At 40.3% G+C, this 20,971-nt stretch overlaps 1 protein-coding gene across 1 annotated transcript in view; it reads right to left on the bottom strand.

Annotated features, from left to right (window-relative positions):
• Nucleotides 1-20,178, bottom strand: part of LOC308700472 (uncharacterized protein) — a gene marked incomplete at its 3' end in the record, with an annotated part of 106,356 nt that extends 86,178 nt beyond the window's left edge. Inside the window, exons 1-4 of the mRNA XM_081382106.1 lie at nucleotides 19,480-20,178; nucleotides 10,526-10,597; nucleotides 7,663-7,734; nucleotides 4,824-4,895 (exon numbers count right to left, since the gene is read on the bottom strand). Of these exons, the coding sequence (XP_081238232.1) occupies nucleotides 4,824-4,895; nucleotides 7,663-7,734; nucleotides 10,526-10,597; nucleotides 19,480-19,649 (386 nt within the window). The 5' untranslated portion in view covers nucleotides 19,650-20,178. The remainder of the gene's footprint in view (nucleotides 1-4,823; nucleotides 4,896-7,662; nucleotides 7,735-10,525; nucleotides 10,598-19,479) is intronic.
• Between the last annotated feature and the right edge of the window lie 793 nt (nucleotides 20,179-20,971).

Raw genomic sequence — 20,971 nt, 5'->3', positions numbered from 1 at the left:
GAGGCCTTAAGTGTATCTAAATTTACTAACTAACCATTCCCCCTATCGTGCATATTTTCCTTTATTTGGATGCTAAATTGCTTACACATGTAATGGGATATTTCGGTGCACACAACATACATATAAACCTCTCGTCCAATAAAATATACTGCCAGCAGATTTCTAGATTTTGCCTACAGCTGCAAACTACACATTGTGGTGTAGGAGAGAATCTGGCAGCTGACTGAACCTGAACATCTGCATACAGAAGATATTCATGCTCACATCTTTCAATAGTACAAAAAAAGTGGTAGCAATTTATGGGCAGGTATGTATTTGATCCTGAAGATGTGTGCTTTCATATTTGAACAGTTACAACTTAAATGTCAGTAGCAAGACACATTTCTGACCTGAACTTAAATACAAGTCGCATTCTTGATGAAGACGAATATCTTAAACCAGCCTAAGCAGGTTTGCTAGTCTCCCAGCCTGGTCAGACCAGTTTGCTGACTAGTTTTAGGGGGGATTTTGGCACTTTTCAACTGATCAGGCAGGGAAACCTGCTTAAACCAGCTAAAACCAGCACACATGCTTAAGTTGGATTTTCTTTCTGTGAGCTTAAACATTTAATCTAAACAATTTAATTTCACTGTTTATTTCACACTTTCAATACCTGGCAGTCTCTGAAGCAGTTTTACGAAACAAAGATATGAAACTAAATTCCTTCACCAAAACAGTGTAAACAGGTTTATTTATTCATTCCTCCTGTCAGCAGAAAGAGAAAGTGCTGCGTGGGCAGTGCCTTGGGCAGATGTCTGCTTTGGTTTTTGTCTGACCCACGTGTGCACGGTTTCCTCGAGGCTGACAAGGTTAAAAAGCTACCGGCAAATGCCACTGCCTCCATCTAAGAACAGCACAGCAGGTCATTAACATTTCTCTGGTTGGAACTTAGTGGAGAATATTAGCTTCCTCTGACTGATCGGCCTTAGGGGGGTTAGCTCACCTATATTCCACTACCAGGACTAAACTGTGAATTTCAAAGTTCCCCGGTGTACATCAATCAGCTCACGACCCTGGGAAACCAGTACAATTCAAGAAAAAAAAAGTTAAGCTTTTCGTTGAGCTTTCTGTATATAGTTGGCTTTCTGTCAGGACTCCAAAGTCTTTGTAGCTTGTATTTATCTAAATATGTCTTTGGAGTAAATCACAAAGCTGTCTAGCTTTTTGAAACCGGCTGAGCGCAGCCCTATTTTGGAAGACGCTTGGCTGGATTCAGAGAGGGTTCATTTCTCTGAAAACAATCAGTAGGCCACTTCTGAAAGCCCTGAGCCAGAGCTCTATGGTTTATGTACTTGGGGCATGTTGAATTATTAGCCAGCTATTGTGGGTAGACAAAACTTGCATTGCTTTACACAGCAATATAATAACATGGAGTTTCAGTATTATCCCTTATTACTTGATAATCACCATTTATACAGCAGCAGAACCCAACTGCTTGTTTTTATTACAGCTTTTCCGGACCCAAATATTTCAGGGAATAGTTCACCCAAAAATGAAAATTCTGTAATTATTTACACACCCTCATGTCAGTTCTGGCCAGTCATTATAATGAAAGTGAATGAGGGCTGGGACTGTCAAGCTCCAAAATGACAAAAAAAGCACAGTAAAAGTAGTTCTGAATCATGCACTATATTTCCAGTCTTCTAAAGACATACAATAGTTATGAGGAAGAACATACTGAAACTACATCCTTGCTCTCGATTCATTAGCATTTAAGAGAGTTCATGAGAGAAATAGTGATTTAAGAACACCATTTTTTATTCAAATCTTTTCAAAGAATCAGTTCACGTTCCAAAACTGAATCATTCAGTAAGTGAGTTTATCAAACTTTGTCAAACTGTCAAAAAATTATTTAGTTTTGGGTCTCAGCAGTTAACAGCCCACTGGAAAGGAAGATTTTTAGTGAATGAATTCCAATTGGTTTGTCGCACAAAGCTGACTACGGCAGAGTTTGAATATAGCGCATATTGTCCTTTCATGCTGTTTCGCTGACTTTTTATGGTTTAAAAGCAGTTGTCATTCTTTATAAAGTGCAACCAGCGCGTTCTACAAAAATTCTCCTTTTGTGATCCACAAGAGAAAGAATATCATATAGGTTTAGAATGATATTCCAAGGTAAAGCTGCAGAGTCCAGGGTAAATAAGTCATTAACCAATCACTTAACTGTGCCGTAAAATGCCATTACAAGGCTTTTAAAGCACAGTACACTTTGCAAAATAACGGCAATTATTTTAAATCATGCTATGGAGAGCTCATTAAGGGAACAACTGAGCTAAATAGCTTCAGAAAGGCTGCCGACTTCAGGAGTCATGTTTGAGATTCAGTCTGGAGCTGAAAGATGGTTTGTGTTTGCAAGGCTGAGGAGGCCAAACCCCACAAAACACGCGGGGAGAAAACTTGATGTGTGGGATAGCAATTTGTTTCTGATAAATAAAAGAAAACAAACGCTCAAAAGGAACATAAACCTGTCAGGGAAAGGAGAAAAACAAAAGACGTACTTCGTGACGCAAAATCTAGGGAGGGTAAAAATCCAACCTCGACACTCCAATCAGGCTCGAGATTCAATCAATCTATGTAGCTATGAAAGGCCATCGCCGCTGTTTGGTGGTCATTTCATGCTGGCTAACTGCTCGCCTCTGCCGGGATAATTGTACCAGGAAGATTAAAGAGGGAAAGTTTAAAATTGGCTGAGGGGAAGGGGACATAAGACAAGATGATGCATTCTGCTTTCCTATTCCTCTTAATGCACCAATCACATGCAACCTGAGCTTTGGGTAATGGCAGGGAGTGACTGAGTCTCATGGGTATCACTGACCAAAATATCCTACATTACCAGCGCAGAGGCCTGTCTCAGAACAGGAACTGAAGTTAATATAGGGGCCCATTTAGCTGCACCGTTAATAAATAGGAGCAGGCATGTTCGGGACTGCCTTCTAATTCGTCATTCGCTCTTCATTATTCGGTTTCAACGGCTAGACAGAAAGATCTAGCCTTCTAAGAACAGGGCAAGGGTGGAAGAACATCTAGAAACCTGACCAAACCCCCGGATAAAGGGTGTATAAGTATGCTTGCATTGAGTATGAGGTACATTTCTGAGTCCACACAGTGAAATCTGTAACTGTAACCACAATCTTTCCAGGCTGCAGAGAGTGCTGACCACAAAGGGCCTCCGGCAGTCATTACCGCACACGTCTCTGCAGGGCTTTTCCCCCACGACCCACAGACCGGTCTTTCTCTGTCTTCGTCGGCCAACAGCTACCATCCTCTCTTTTCCCTTCCTTATTCATCCGCCACGCCCTCTGTTCCCATTTCATTCCACTCCATCCTCAGTCTTACTCAGCGTTAAAACTTGCTCCTTACCTTTCCCTGACACCTGTCAGTGTTCCCAGTCCTGCTGGCCACGGTCAGCCCCAGCCTCGCTCCGCCTAACCCTTCCTGCGTGCGCCACGGTCGGCTTGCTTTCCCCAGCTGGCCGGGCTTGAGGTTTTTTAATGGGAAGGTTACGGGTGAGGCCGTTCATATCGCACTAACATCAACCAGCGTAACGAACCCTGACAAGGCAAGGTTACAAGCCCTGCCATAAACCACTCCCGCCCTAAACAACTTTCATTAGGCATACTCCGGTTTACATTTAGCAAATGTTAAAACAAGAGGGAGCAAATATGCTGTACTTTAAATTTGCTGTTGGAAAGAAGAAGAATATGTCCTAAGTCCAATGACAGTTCCTCAATGGATAAAAATACAGACAAGTTTCAAATGAATATTTGTAATATCATTAATGCATTCATGTTTTCATGAAACTAAGGACACAAGATATATTTATCTTTATCATTTTATTTGTATGTAGACAAACTTTATTTTATTATCGTTATCAGCCATGATCGATTATAAAATAATTATTAGTTTGTCGGTATCAGTCAGAATATTAACACTGGAGTATTCTTCCATGAAACTGCAGGAATTGGTGTGGAAATTAGACTGTAATTTCCAATGCTAGTCCCCATAATGCCTTTTAATATCAAGCTATAAAATGCATGTTCTATTAGTTGGCTGTAAAAAAGATTTGTAGTCTTGACTGCTGTGACCAACCATGTGTCATACAGTATATCATGCAAATGTAGTAGCTTGTGAATGACGAGCAAAGAAACTCGTGTGTTGTAATATTTCAAACCAGGGAAACTATTACATAAAAAGCTTCAAATGCCAGCATCAGGGCCAACCAATCTAATCTTCTCTGCCTCATGGAAACATTTGAGAAACACAAAGCTGCTCGCAGAACTTAATGGTGCTCTAGAGTGACTACCGTGTCACAATCGGCTTCAAATAAACACTTGTAAAGCTTAACCTTTGCTCCGGCACGGGCCTGACCTGATCGCGCTAGTTTCATTGACGACTCTAAATTCATAAATGAAGTATTCCCCGACGGCTAAGCCAGAACATGTCCCTGATTCAAAGCAGAGCAGGAAAATATTCAGAATAAGATTTCGTTTATCCAAGAAAAATATTCCCTCCAGCACACCTTCTCCTCTCCATAAAGAGCACGGGAGAGGTTGTGTCACATTAAGCTTGGCTGGGACTCCTGGTCCATCTGAAAGAATCACATCTGGACGGGCTGAAGGAATAACACAGAATATCCCTGCACTGACAGCGTCCTTTAAACAGTGTTTGGGAAAGTCAAATATTTAAGCAAGATCCTTTCCAGTACAATGATCAAAATTCAAACAGTGGGAAGTTTGACCGCAAGCTTTTCCAGCCACTGATATCAAAGGGAAGCGATGACTTACAGGCGGCCCAACTTGGGTGTGGATTGGAACAGCAGCTCCGGCAGGACCTGCAGCCGGTTCCGGTTCAGGCGGCTGTGAGGAAGAGAGGACAGGGGAAGGGCAAGAGTTAGTGTGGTCAAAACGTCAGGAGGTAAGAAATGAAACGTAAGACACTGTGAGAATGACCTTATGCAGAGCACAGATCAGTGGGTATGTGTTTGTGCAGTTAGATTATCCAAGGCAAAAAGAGAGAGCGAAAACCAAACAAAGACGGAAAGGTTGTTTGACTTGCACATAGACATGCAGGCATCTGAATACCTAGATGGATGAGACAACAAGGCAAACACAAACGACACACGGACAGACCAATCCATCTTTCTGATTGAAGAAACAAGCCGGGTCAGCATTGCTATCAGGATGAGCAACATCACGACAGGCCAATAGCTACATCTTGGGGTCAGGAGTCACATCTGTGCAGGGGCTGATGGGAAATAAATGTACTTCCTCTGAAGAAGGCCTAGGTTATCTCCAGTAGTGCTCTTTAAAGGCTATTATCACTCACATGAGCCTGGCCAGACGGACTGTGGGATTTGGTATGACCCTTATCACGCGAGTATGGGTTTTGATGATAGGATGCAGGGTCATGGAGCAAACCAAAGGTATGTGGAGGAGAAACATTACTTTTTCTTTTTTCTTTTTGAGAATCTACAACCTCTATGACTTGGTTCCTTGCTGAAGTCTTCAAGTAGACTCATTCTACAAGCGAAGAGTTGACTTTCTCTTAGGCCATGTGTCCACCAAACCGTTTTTAGCAAGCTGAAAATGCCAGGCACTCTGCTGCAAACGCCTAGCTGTGGGCGCTTAAGAGCGCTTCGGCAGTGCAGCGTTTTTTTGTTTTTGTTTTTTTCAGTTGAGCTGCTTTGCTTGCTATGATCCGCAGAAGTGTTCTAGTATCTCATTTCACAGATGTATTGTTTCTATATAAAAATGTTGATGTAAAGTATTTGCTCTGGCTCTTGTTTCGTCTGTTACCGTTGTACAAGCAGGATGTGGCGGTTGGTCGGTGTGGTATTTGTCCCGCCCCTCCTCCACTGCGTTTGGACGGCTGGCAAAAAGTGTGACAGTGATGAGCGTTGCGTTTTCCCCATAGTTGAACATTCTTCAACTCTCTGCGACCGGTAAAAAACGCACAGCGCTCAGTGTGAAATAGACGCTCAGCTCCTCGTCACGCTGCTGGAGTTTTAAAAAATGTGGCGCTCCTATGGTGTTAATTGGAAAAATATGCTAGCCTCTGGAAAAAAAACGCTTTGGTGGACACACGGCCTTAGTGAGCATCAACTACAGACAAATTCACAGCAACCATCATTCTGTCTGACTTGTATGGTATCTTACAATTGTGCTACACAAATCTATGGGACAGTGACTACTGTAAAATTCTATCGATTTACTTAAAAATAAATTAAAACTGCAATTCACAAATTCAAGTACTTTAACGTACATGTTGTATGACGAGCATGTCTTTGAGCATATTTTTGATTAAATAAATGCAGCCTTGGTGAGCAAGACATTTTTTAAAATTACCAACCCCAAAGATTTGAACGGTAGAGTTTTTAAAAAGATGTGTAGACTCACATGTATTCAAGGTGTAAGTAAAATGTTACTTTTTCACTTGATGGTTATACCACGTAACATCATAAAGAAAAGAAAATCTTAAAAATTATGTAAAAATGTATGTTTCTTTTCTGACCGTTTCGGAGATAAATGCAGTAAATACATTTTTTTTTTTTTATTACTTTTTTTTTTAACCATATGAAACAAAATGAAATACGAAGAGTATACTTCAAAGAACTTGGAACATGTTTTCTTTATCATGGATACTCTTATTTGTCATTGACCTTAGTTTGAGGGATCAATGGGACTGGTTACCTCAAAACTTGACCCTTGTTAAACCATGGATTATAAATGTTATCTATTTTTTTGCACCAAAGTCACAACATGCTGCATGAAATCCTTTCTGTTCTTTCTGTTTCTGTATCAGTATTTCTAAAGCACTTGCTCTCATAGTGGGGTCAAGCTATTTATATGTCTGCTGGGTTACAACAACAACAACAACAAAAAGTCACACTCGAGTGTCAGATGGAGGGAATGCATGTGGACACACTGGCCGTCTCGCCGCCGAGAGTGGGTCATTGAGTTAAATGCTGTGAAATTCCAAATACGAGTGATACATTGAGGAATGTAGTTCTTAAGACCCAGATAAACCAGACCCACAGAGACAGATTCTTCAGAGGTGGTAAACAGACTGACAAACTTCGGTTCTCTTCATGATAGTTGCTGATTTTGACGTACGTTCATCTCTAACACGTGGCGGCAGCTGCCAACAGACTCGGTTAAACACCGACAGACCCGTGCAAACATTTACAAGGAATGAAACGCACAGAGACATTCACACATAAACAAACTCAAGGATGCTAACACAGGCAAGCTACAGTCCAGACATTCTTTGACCTTGTCCAACTGCAGTAATAGCTAGCATGTTTGGTCTGACCCAATGGTCAATTTCACTGGCAAGTGTTAAGATTCTCACCAGAAAAGAGCAAATGGCTGCGCTCCAGATGTCAGGGGGCAAACAAGCACGTAAACCCACTGGACTTAAAAAAGGAAAGTTATGGAGGTCACCTCCAAATTCTAAAAGTTCCTTTCGCATTTGTGAAGATGTTTCAGATTAAAACCGACAAGGTCAATGTGTTGCTCATAAACAGCTACAAATTATTTTGTCCAAAACACACATACAGAAACATGTGGAATATGTATCATGACAGCATGTGAGTTCAATCATTTCCTCTATTTTTATACTTACATTCTCTCAAGCTGTCGGAGTTCCTGAAATGCTCCTCTTTCGATCACACTTATTTGATTGTTCTCCAGATGTCTGTGGGGAAAAAAAAAAGAACTTCATTATTCAATCAACTCCAGCGATTCAACTTCAACTGACATTGATTAGCCTCCCAGAGTGATTGAAATGACAGTTGAAAGAGGACTAGACTTCACAACAGTGACTGATAAGCAAACTGCCTTTTTCTCATGAAAACCAGAGGAGATTTTTCTCTGATTTTATGAAGTGTGCGGTTGCCTCAGCAGACCCTCATTCGTGTCCAGCATGCCTGTGACAACGTTCCGGAGGGTATTTTCAGAGCTGTCCTCTACTCTGAAGACTTTGTCATATTTCAGGGCCCTTAAAATTTTCCAGATGCATTACAAAGACAGCACATCTCCATGGCTATTTCTTGTTTATATTTGAGTCTCTTTGAATTAGAACTAACATGCAGACACTCGCATAGAACGCACACAGCCACTAAATTATATTCGGCACCGGATAATACAAGCAATCCCCCACAAAGACAGACAACCCCCTGAAGCAAAAGACATCCTAAAATGTCTCTAAAGTGGACTTCCGCTTTCTGGGCTTATGAATGATGTTTTTAAAGAAAATGTTTAGACACGCAACTGTTTTTACAGCCATAGTCCATGTTTTGTCATATCATTCCGTCAGGAAAAGATGAGACACTTCGCTAAGGCCTTTTTTATGAATACCACAGCTTGAATAACAGGTTAAGGCACGATCCAGCATGGTGAGGCCAAAAACACAAGCGATCAGGGCCTAAGTTGATTTATTCGTAATAATTGCATTCTTTGCTGATAACAAACATATCATATAGTCTGCGTATAAAACATAAATCTAAGTCTGAGTAACAATCTGCCTCATTCTTACAAATAGGGGATCAACCCCGCCATGGTTTATGTATTGGCATTAAACGTAATCCCTTTCGATCCTGACCAGATGGGTTTTGGTGTGTGCTGAAGAATAATAACAAGTTTTTTCTTCATTTTTCAGCATCTCTCCCTGTTTCTGTTCTTTGTCTTTCTCATCTTTATAGAAATGTTTTGAAGTTTTGCATGGAAACAAATGGGACACAGGCAAACACCTATGCTTTCACAGGGGCTGACAAGGAGAATAGAAGACCTCTCAATTGAAAGGGTGAAGCAAGACACATGGTATTGCTGGAATAGTCTTTGTTATTCTTGCCTTAAGCATTAACCAAGTGCTGGTTTATAGGCAGGACTCAGGTCAGTGCAGATGGCGCTTCCCTGAGGACTTTAGAATAGAAACAATCTATGACCCAAGGTAAGGTCAATCTTAAATTTCAAAGCTATTGGTCATTTATTATGAACAATTTACTTCATAATCAAATCAAAGTCAAATGGTGCAACCAACATTTTGACTCATGTGGGGAAAAAACAAGAGAAATTATTTCAAAGGACCAATTGCAGTGCAGCTGGCACTTCTCTGAGGAATTTCGAGTGGGAAATTTCAAGTGCCCCTCTTTTTTAAAGGTTCCTAATTTTGTTTTGGAGGTCTCCTACAATATGTTTACATGCATCAAAGGACAAAAAAATACTTTTATTTTCTCATAATATACATTGTTTATCACCTTATTTGACACCACTGATTCGAAACAAAAGATTCGCAAAAGTTTCGTAGCTTCATGAAGCAGTGTTTCGAAATCACCCATCACTACTCGACCCTGTGCCCGTACTTGACTATGAATACTTGTATTTGTCTAAGTGTCGCCCATCACCTGTTTGCTTGCTAGTAGTGTTATTATTAATAAAGCTGCAAATAGATAGATCTAAACCCCAGTCTTTCATTCAGATATACATCACAATAGGGGAGAAAAGACTATCGCAACCTCATTTCATGATGACTTTAAAATATCAGATAATTTGACGAAATTATGAGAAGACAAGGTTAGTTCAGGTTGTAAAATGTCATGTGGAGAGAACCCCCAAAAACCTTTTGATATCTAAAAAACGAATAATTATGATATTTGTACAGTATTTTTAAATAATCTTGTAAATTAATAAATTGTAGTGCAGCTAACACTTCTCTGAGGACTTTCACGTGGGAAAATAATATGTCACAGGGTGAATGTCGTGCATGAAGAGTGCATAGGTGAGATTGGAGGCTTGTCCTGCGCTATCATACGGTGCAAGTCTTCCAGAGAGATAAGGGGGTGCCGAGGCTGTTCACTTTTCCCAGGGAGAGGCTGCTTTTGGGGCATGGCCGTTAATCACAAGCCACCTTAAACTGCCTCTGTGCAGCCCGCCAGCCACTGCCTCTGCTTACGACTGCTCTCTTGGGCGTTTATTTTACTCCTCTTTTTTTCACTTGTTTATTTTTATCTCCATTCCTCTCTTTTTACGGGCTTTCATTCAGGAAGAAAACAGCACGGAGAAATACATGATTACAGTCATTAAGCTGCAAGAACACTTTCTCTAGAGGAACCCAACTTGCTAGATCACGACTGACCCGCGCCTCTACTAGCAAGCCGTCCCTTCATTTTTTTATTTTAAAAGTTCACGTTTCTGGTATGGAATATATTGTTACATATTCTTCAAACTCAAGAACAGGTTTGAAGATTGACTGCATCTAAGAGAATGACTTCATGCGAGGTTTAGTCAAAGGGTCATGTTAAACGTGTCGGATTTACTCAGTTTAAATGTCAGTTTGTTTTATTATGACTTGTGCCGTAATCCTCCCGGCTTTCAGCCTCGAAACCTTTGATGGCTTTGACTGTAAAGACAACACGGAAGAGGAGGGGCACTTGGGAGTTAAAGGAAGGATTAACCATAAGAGCGAAAGATACAGAGTGACATCTTACAGCACGCGTAGGTTCTTGAGGCCAGAGAAGTCCACTTTGGTGATCCGGGTGATGTTATTCCTGTCCAGATCCCTGGAGAGAGAAAAACGGGGGGGAAAGGGAGAGGGGATGAAAAAAAAAAGTTAAAAGCTTTTTATTTCACTTATGCTTTCAAACATGATTTTTCAAGTCTCAGCTCACAGCAGAGTCAGTAAACAGAGAATTTAAATACAGAGGCTCCCTGGCAGAGCCTCAACGGCCCCGACTCGCACCAGATGCCCGCGGGGCAACGCTGTTCAAAGCTGGCGTCTGCCAGCGAGCATTAGTGCCATGCTGCGGGTTACTGAGTCTGAGAGGCCGACATCAGCTCCGCCACTCTGCCTCGCATTCACTGCGCTGGAGGCGACTCACTTTCAGCATGCTGCTATTGTTCTGCCTCGACTCTAAACGTTCCCATACACACACACACGACGCACATGGCTCGGGATCACGTTAATGTACACCTGCCCTTTTCTGTTCTGTCGTGTCTGTACAATAACTGTATACAATGCAATTATTTTCTTTCAATATGTTTATCTGCTTTTTCTTTTTCATGCAAAAAAAAAGACAACTAAAGGCTAAAAAAATGGCAGAGGAATGATATTTTGTTCTGTATGTAAGCAAAGCGAATGAAATGTGGGAATAAACTGCTTGAGAGAGACAGATTGCATGGAAACATTTTTGTTTGGGAAACGTCTCTTCTTGCATCTGAGTGAATTATATATTACCAAACTAAGTATTTTTCCACTCTAGTCAATATCTTATACTTTTCCCAGACTGTTATTTTATCAGTTGTTTCAAGCTTGTCTAAAATTGTATACATTCACTGAAATGAGTATACATGCCTATGGATACGAACTGACTTCCTCTGTGGGACACTGTTTACTGGAGCCTCGCCACACTGAAAAGATTACCGCTGAGAAATATACAGTGACATATGATGACACACGCATACACTTACACACTAACATCAGGCCGTCTCAGTGTGCTTCTCATAATATACATAAACATTTATAAATCTGATTTAAAGGCATATTGGATTTCAAAAGATTCCCCCAGAACCACAAAACGCACATCAAGCAGACTTATATTAGCCATATAGGAAACATATTACAGGGGACAGGCCATTTGCAGGCCATGGAGTCCAAAACATGATCCTCTTCTCGCTGGCGGCAGCATTTTTGGGCATCAAATGTGAGTAGGTAGGCAGCACACTTGGTTTAGAAACAAGGCCCTCATCTGCTTTGAAAACCAAACATGACAGAATCTTTCACACTTACTTTTGAGCATAAAGATAGACATGTAAATGATCTGAATAAAAAAAAAAAAATGTTAAAGAAAAAAATTCCCACAAAAATTGTTCCAACTGTCCTATAGAGTTGTCTAAACAACTGCTAATTATGCATGTTACGAGTTTGAGAGTTCCCAGCACGCACTGCAGCATAAATAAATGATGTGATTACTGTAGGATTATTGCTTTACTGTTTGCTGACTTTATTTATCCTGTTGTTGTTTTTTATCGTGTTCTGTTGTGTGGTAATGTAAAGAGCTTATTTCACTTAACAGGGTTGATGATTATCATCATTCTTGAGGTAGATTACCATTCGAAAGTTCATTATGATTGTTTTTCTTTTCTTTTACACTAGATTTCACCTTGACTACGGCAGTTCATTGGAACGAATGTCTTTAAGGCGACATCTAGTGTATATATATCTATGCACCAGTCTGCGCACACGTCACACAGCAGGAAGCGCCCGCGCCCTCAGATCACTTGGACGTGGCTGTGTTACAAGAGGTAAAAACGATATAAATACTGTTCGTTTTCTCACACAAACCGCTCGTTTCGTGTCTTAGGCCATCAATGTGTACTAACGATGGGGAATTGTTTTAATTTGGACGATGGGGAATTGTTTTAATTTGGACTCGGTGCATGCTCTTTGAGACAGTGACCACAGACCTGCATTATATGACTGACAGACAAGAACGGTTTGACCTAAAAATATCAAAATTGAAACTACTGCGGAAAAAAAGACACCTGAATCTTCGATGCCCTTGAGGTAAGCTAAAACATACCAAAATGTAATTTCAAAGTGAACTATCCCTTCAACTCATTAACCATTTGCAAATAAATATGCAGTCTTTAATGTACAATATCTTGCAAATAGACCTCATCACTTAAAGATATGTACATTCAAAGTATCTGAGTTGAACTCCAAAATCTTAATGCATCCTGTTTCCTTGATTTTTTTTATCTTCTCAATAACTCTAAACATACAGTGTTCCCACTAAATTCCCAGTCTCTCCACGTCACTCTCTTTCTGTTTTCACGTCCTAATCTCCAAGTAGCTCTCCCTTCTGTAGTTTTCTCATCTCGTATCCTCTCACCTGCTTGCAATGTAATCCCACTAATAACATTTCCTCCTCTCCCGATCCTTCACTTCAATCCTCACCGTGTCAGTATTTTTACAGTACGTGTTAACAGCCTGGGGAGCAAACTAAGTCCTACTTCCTAGATACTCAATCAAACCTCCGGTCACACTGACAAGGTGGAGTTCACAGATATGGCAGCCCCCTACTGGCTATTGTTTGTTTTAATTTGTTGAGGGGATAAGGTGCCCATTCAAACGGCAGGTGTTCTGCTCTAACAATGCGCCCCCCTCGGGGGTCCCACCCCACCCACGCATGCCGTTAGACCACTCAACCCGACTCGTCCAGGTCATAAGCCGGCAAACCACTCTGGTAAAATGTGCTATTCAGAACGAAACCGGACAAAGAGAAGAATCTTTGCGATTTTGGCTGGAGGTTATTTTGACTGTGTCGGGCTGCAATTGCAACACCCCAGGCGACCAAGACCTCAAAGTCGCGCAAGAAAAATGTCCATGAAAACAAAAGTTTTTTTTTTCTGTTCCCATATGATACCCTGCCTCTCAATGTGTTTCCTGTCGTAATCTTCTGCTATTTTCCTCAAAGCCACGCTAGTCTAGTCCTCAAAAGCTGATAGGTATGCTCCATTTCCTCTTGAACGCTGCTTCTCATCGCTGTTTGGAATCTTAAATGAGTTTTTCCTTTCGGACCTCTGGTTTGGACGCCTTAGATGTCTTAGAGGGTCCCACTTATCAATACTAACACATTAATATTCTCCTCATAAGATGCACAAGTTATTATCAGAACAGATAGACGATACATCAAAAGAACAAATTATGTTTCTCATGTCTATTGATTAATTACAACTAAACGCCTTGAGATAACCACAGATAAAGACCACATGAGATTATGCTTGTCCTGTGCATTTGAATTAACAAGTTCACTGTCATAACTGTCAACGGAAGAACACTTTAATTTCTGCAACCTATTATCTCTTTATTAAATGACTGTATTAATTAACATTTCTCCTTTACTGAAGTAATTCACTAAGGCATCCAAGTGACACTGAAAATTAGAAAGCAGATGCTAAAGGATAGACACAGATAGGGATATTTTAATAACTTTCATGTAACAGCGTGTAATTATTTTGTGCATTTTAAACAGATAGATGCCTCATTACCTCCTCCTCACTCACCCATAACAGAGCACTTTCCTTTTCCCAGTTTCTCTGGACGTTCTTCGCCCGAAACGCTTGTTCGTTTGCACTTGTGCGAGGTGAAATGGGGGGGGGGAGTGTTATTACCGCTCTTTCATCTCCCATGAGCCATGCAGTCAGCAGCCATGTGGCTACCACACATCCCCACTGGACACATGCAGTCCCGTCCCAGAATTCCTAAAGTGCACCTCCTGACATATTACTACCACCTCAAAAGCTCTTAACGATTCCATATTCCTTGAAACCATCACAGGGTTCCATATACATTTTTTTTTTTTTTTTTTTTTTTACAGACAAATCTCTGCATGTTAGCAGTCAAAACCACAAAAATGTAATCTCTTATTCCTGATTACCTAGCATGAGAAGTTATGATTGTTTATTGACTTTGGACAATCTGTCTTATAGGACATATTGGATTTGGGGGTTGGACTGTCTTTCCATGGGGATAAAGGCCAACTCATCACTGGAGGTTCAGGATGAAGGCAGTGAAAATGAAGAAGCCAATGCGCCTTTGAATTTCTCTGTATTGTTTATGCACAGTGTTGGCAGTTTCTATCTCAGGAAGAGTTTCATTCAGTAAATATTTTCATTACAGCCATGTCTGGATGCCTTCTCAACTGAAGGACTCTCACTTCACACTAAGCAGAGCGGACAAAAATGAATTATTTCATATTCTTCTTTTGAACGTTTGCCCCCTGGATGGTTTATTTTCAAACCCTGACAGCTAATAGCGCAGACGGCCCGGTGTTCTTTCACAGTATATGAGTTCTTAAATTACTAGAGTAACGCTTGGCTGAGAGGTGACAAGGGCATCTTCAACACTTCTGTGTGAAAGTCAATATGACAGCCAGGCTACAAAAGGCTCATCAATAACACAAGTCTCATCTTGGACTCCAGGGGTAACCAAGGATACCCCCCCCCCATCCCCCAGCCCACCATCTTTCCAAAGACGTCATTACCAGGAACAGCAGTCAAAAATAAGGGTCCCGACGAGTGTCCCCATATCTAAATGTGCCAGGCCACCATGGGTTTATTTATTTGGCTTTATCTGGCTCTATTTCCAATTGTGTTGCCAGTATAAATTGCTCCAAAAAAGGCTGTTGTCTTTCTCCCATTGTAACTGATGTTAAACAGGGCACTTTTAATTTTGAAGTCGTTACTTCCTAAGCTAAAGTAGCTAGATTTCAGTCAAGCTATATAGCTACACCACAAGCCACAAATGAAATATAGCAAACTCCTGTGAATGTGAATCTATGTGAAAGACAATATCTTTTTGACATATATCATCAGGGCTTGACATTACCTTTTTGGTTCACCAGTCACTGTGGCTAGCGGTTTACCAAAGTTACTAGCCACAATTTCGACATTGATACCATGAGGAAAAACTGCCATATATATATTTTTTAATATTATCTCATAATTTGGCTGCAGGTATATTAGGTATGGTAACTATATTAGGTAAATTATATATTGTCGCTTTAAGACCTGAAGCACAGATCCATTACACTGTTACACATGCGTTTTCTTTCTCAACTGTTTACGTTCACTTAAAACATAACTGACTATGTTTATGAGAATATTAGCTAAAACCAGTATCTTGACATTATTTTGTGTATATTTGACTTTTTAAGCCCAATAAGCAGCCGAAAAAGAACTCAATTTAGTACTAAGGCGGCTTTGCTGCCACTGCTGAAATCCACATTAATCAAGCTCTGCATATCAGATAATATATTTGGAAGCAATTAACAGCACTAAACATACATTTAAACTAAATACATACAACCAATGAAGTTAGAAAAATCATATTTTACAGTCATAAATGAACAGCAGCATTTAACTAAATACTACATGGAGCAAACAGGGTGTAAAATGTGTAGGGACTCAAATAAATGTCACACCACATCACTATTTGTCTGAGCTTTTTACTACAAAAGTTGTCACACTTCTGAAAATTCAGTTAATGGCATAACTACTTTTCCTCCCCAACACTTCATTATAGAGTCACATCCGCTTTCTCTCTGCGTACCAAAAGCCTAGTAAAATCCTGATCAAATCATTCCGAAATTCTGGTTTGATTCTTTGTTTACTGGTTGCTAGCTGCAACCCAGTGTTTGAGTCTGTGAAACTTACATCACAGTAACAAAATCATAAAACCACACACGGTTTTATTCATATTTGTTAGCTTAGGATAAACACTGTCACTTCTAGCTACACTAAGCTATAACTAACAAGATGTGCTGATGAGAATAACGAAGCCCTCGTGTTGCTTTGGCGACAAAGCCCGCAAAACAAGAGCCCTCGTAAACCCGAAATGGCCCGGAGGCGTGCACATTATCAAACCCAGCCTTCCGTGACACAAGCTTGGAAGATTCACAGACTTCTGAGTCCGGGACATTCGGAGTGACCTCTTCGAGACGTTTGTGACAAGGGCTCTGCAGGCTCCCAGACTCACCAAAGACAGCATTAAGCTTTGATGCAGTGCCTGAAATGAGGCACATTAAACATTTTCCGTACATGAAAACATAAAGGTTGGGTGGCGAATCGTTCCCTTGAGTCGTTGCCCACAATCAGTGCCAGCAGCTGTCTGGCAGGCTGCAGTGTGTGAACGCTCACTGAGCGAGAGACTTCACATATGCTCCTCATATGCCCACTGAGGTCAGCAGGGCACCGGAGACCACAAACCCACCTCCTGACTCGCTCCAACACCAACACAACAAACACACACACTATCCCGCTGACTGACTCACTGCTATGATAAAAAAAAACATGACATGCAGCATAAGCAAATGCTGATACACGTATATGCGTTCTAGGGTGGAGCCACCAGTTGGGAAAGCAGGAGTTGGCGGTTTCACACCGAAACTTCATTAAGAGACCCAAAGTGTGATGAGAGGAAGGGAATGCTGCCATTCTCTCTCCTGATCCAGCAGACCAAACACACTACGCCAGCCACAAAGTGCCACATTGTTCCTGAAGTGTTAACTGCGAGAGGGCCTAAGACTCCGGAGGAGAGAATTTGCTATTAAACGCTACTAAGTGTGTGCGTAGCTGGTGCAAATTAAAGCAAGAGAGATGAAAGAGTGAAAGAGCGAGAGAGAGAGAGAGAGAGAGGGAGAGAGATAGAGAGTGTGTGTGTGTGTGTGTGTGTGTGTGTGTGTGTGTGTGTGTGTGTGTGTGTGTGTGTGTGTGTGTGTGTGTGTGTGTGTGTGTGTGAGAGAGAGAGAGTGACTGAAAGGGGATATTACAATTGCGACAGGAGCTATTAATGAGCGCAAAATCATATGAGCTGTCAAAGAGAGAAAAGCCTTTCAAATAAATGCACATTTATTAGAGGGAAATGTGCCTGAACTCTGGAATTGTGGGTAACTAGGCCTTGCTTAGGGCAGAGGTACAGTCATTACAGCTTAATCAACACTCCAGGGTGCTCTGGGAAACCTGGTGGCGCGTTAATCGTACCCATGAGACATGGAGACGTGTCCTCCGGGACTTTGAGCAGTCCTTAAAACTGCTACATGTATGTTACAGATGCCGTAGCTTGGTGCAAGTTTTGGATGATTTGCTTGGTTTTAGATTAATAAAATCAAGAATATGCAAAGTCATTAAACAAATACTTTGCACACCGTGAATGACTTACATCTGTCTCTAGTTTAAGCAAGATGCAACCTGACATGGTATATTTTAAAACAAATCCAATATACCGCAGGTCATGACCCTTATTTATTTTTCTCTCCACATGAAAAATTCCACTGAAAAGACCTTTAGAGGTTAAAGGTTGGAAGGTTCAACCAGACTTCTGGCTATTGAACAGACTGGATGCCTTTCCTATCAAATCCAAAAAAACGAAATATTATATTATAACAGATGGTTATGATATTTAAAGAACTGTCATGGCTTATCATGACAGAAGTGCCGCAGGTGGAAACAGGGAAATTAAGGATATTTTCTCAGTGAAAATCACCAGTGGTTAGAAGTAATCTAAACACATAAGAGAGTCAGTCTTCAGCTGCAGTGCGCCCCTCAACGGACTTGTGGTTCCCCAACTTCCCCAACTAATACAGCCAAGATACATACACACACTCACACCATATGGCCATTAATCATGTTAATGTTTGTGTAAACTCATTATCCTGGATGAAAGAATCAGATGCAATGCTGTTCAACATTCAGATGTGGACACATATGAAGAGCAGTTAATATCTCAACACTCATTTAAAACAATCTGAATCGAATTAATGAAATGCGATTTTACTCGAGTACAAACTCTTTAAACACTCACATTAATGCACTGAACCGTGAACTCATGCATTTGACAGTTATACACTGCATGAATTACTGCTAAATTAAACTAAACAGTACTTAAAATGTATGTACATCCTCTAGTACAGAAAAACATGACACCAAGTATTAAATCTATTTGACTCTAAGAACTAAACTGACCTTCTTTAATTACTGGCATAACAGTGTTTAAAGAGGATAACAACTGCCTGATCAATTGAGCAAAAATAACATAAAAAGTATCATGTTATCTGGTTTTATCAACTTCAGACATCTTAATAAGAAAAACTATAGCAACATTTTACAATGATGCCCATATTACACAAAATACAGTGTATTAACCCATTTAATCCAACTGGTAACAAATATACTGATGTGTTAGAGCTGTCAAGGAAAAATATTGATTTCATGTGAACACTTTTTTCATGCCTGGTCAAAAAGTCACATGATCAGAGCTGTTTCATTCCCGTTTGTCCATCTGAGAGATGAGGTATTTTAAAGAGCCTATTAATGATGTATTATTAAACTGATGTAGCCTACTGATTGATTATTTAATTATATATCTTTAGTTGCTTTTAAAAATCCTTGCAACTGAGAAAATTTGATATAGAAACAATTTTCAAATTTCAGAATTAATTACAAAGAAATGGCAAGTAATTACATATTTGGAAGTGAAGGACTGAAATAGAACTTTTTTGTGAAATGTCCTATTATAATACTTGTTTTATGTGCAACTTAAAATATTTTTAGAGCACTGGCTAAAACTGTAGTCAGGGGGGGGGGGGGGGATTAAACCTTTTAGTAAAAGGCATGTTGTGTCAGGTCTCCAGGGAGAAATAATTACTTATAGCTGCAAAACAACTTGCACTTATTATTTTTGCATGTTAATTAATAATACATTGTGTTTAGCCTACCATTCAACAAGTGTAAAATAGACACTACAAGTCATCAAGTCAAAAAATTCAAGTCAAAAAAAGATGCATCTCCCTATCACGTTACATATAATCGCGACGTTGACACGACATGCGCCACTGTCATTATATTATCGGTGTTCAAATAACGCGATAATAGGCGTACTTACAGCCTCTCGGCATTCCTCGGGATTCCCCTGGGCACCGTCCTGAAGCCTTGACCCTGACAATCCACATGAGAGCCCGAACAACTGCACTTATGCGGGCATCCATTGACAGCAGAGCACAGCAGCCCGCACAGCACAGCCACTGTCCCCCAATACTGCACCCACCGCATCATATATATCCTCTGAGGCTGATAGCAGTCTAATAACAATAGAACAAAATTCAAAAACAATAAAACTACGCAAACAAACTAATGCGTAGGCTATATGAAAAAAAAAAAAATTATCCACGTCTTGTCCACAGAAAATGAAGTCCCGCGGGCAAAGAACAAGTGGGACGAGGGAAAAACTTAACGGTGAACTATAGTTCCAACTTTAAAAACTTCTCGAAATACACAGAAAAAAGCGTTCCTCATTCAAACGTAAAGTTGCATCTGTCTCTCCACGCCGCTGAAACATACAGATGCGCATCAAAAGTTAGAAAAGCACATCGCTGCCTAGGAAAAGCCCATAAAAAGTCCGCAAAATCATTCAGAATGTCCAAAGTGATTCATTCTCATCCTTCACCAATTCCGCTTTTTTTAGGTCCAGCATGCAAATCTTCATTGATAGTGATAGAGGGACTTCAGCGGAGCTCGTACCTATTTGATTTCCAGCCCCCAAACTCTGCGCTCCACACTCCTACTGGCTCATCTGCGTGATGTCATTCAGGGATAGGTTTGGGGTCTCGACTCGAGAAGTTGTTGGGACTGCTTCAAATAACTCAGCCCACACCAAATGCTCGTTAACTTTGAGTGGAAGAACACAAAGTTATGAATTAGCAACCGCAGTTCAAAAAAGACGAGACACTATTTTCAGCTGCATTTTGAAATGACAAAGTGAGAAATCTTACTAAAACAAGACATGAAAACAAGATTCGATTTTACATTGCGGAAAGCCTGTATGGCTCTTCACCACCAGGAAAGGTTAAAGTGAGTTACTGGACAGTAATTGCTTAGTGAAGTGATTATTAATTTTTAAAAATATATAAATAATAATAATAATAATAATGATAATGAATGAATAACTACATAACCAATAAACAACTGTTTTAACTGAGAAATGGTTATTATGCTATTTATAATGGCACTGTATTAAACTAGGCTATACCATGCAGTGATTCAGAGATTCAGATACTTTTTGTACAGATAATTTGAGTTCTGTCACTCTTGAGATATTTTACATGACTTTTTTCATGGTTTTTGGTGCCCATTTTGCAGTCGTAGTGCCCCCATCTGGTGAGAAACTTCATCTTACTAAATCTAAACTCCTTCCTCACTATGAGAAATCACTGGTTTTCCCATATTGAGAAGTTTAGATTGGTTATGAAGTTTAATTTGGCTCAAATATATGGTTTATTGTTCAATCAACAAAAAAAAAAAAAGAAAAGAAAAAAAAGAAAGAAAAAACAGATTAAGACCATTCAAGTAAAATACATTTTTGTCTGACAGGGCAAGTT

This window comes from Scardinius erythrophthalmus (genome assembly GCF_964197995.2).
Source record: "Scardinius erythrophthalmus genome assembly, chromosome: 13".
Lineage (NCBI taxonomy): Eukaryota > Metazoa > Chordata > Actinopteri > Cypriniformes > Leuciscidae > Scardinius > Scardinius erythrophthalmus.
This window is presented reverse-complemented; position numbering and strand designations above follow the sequence as displayed.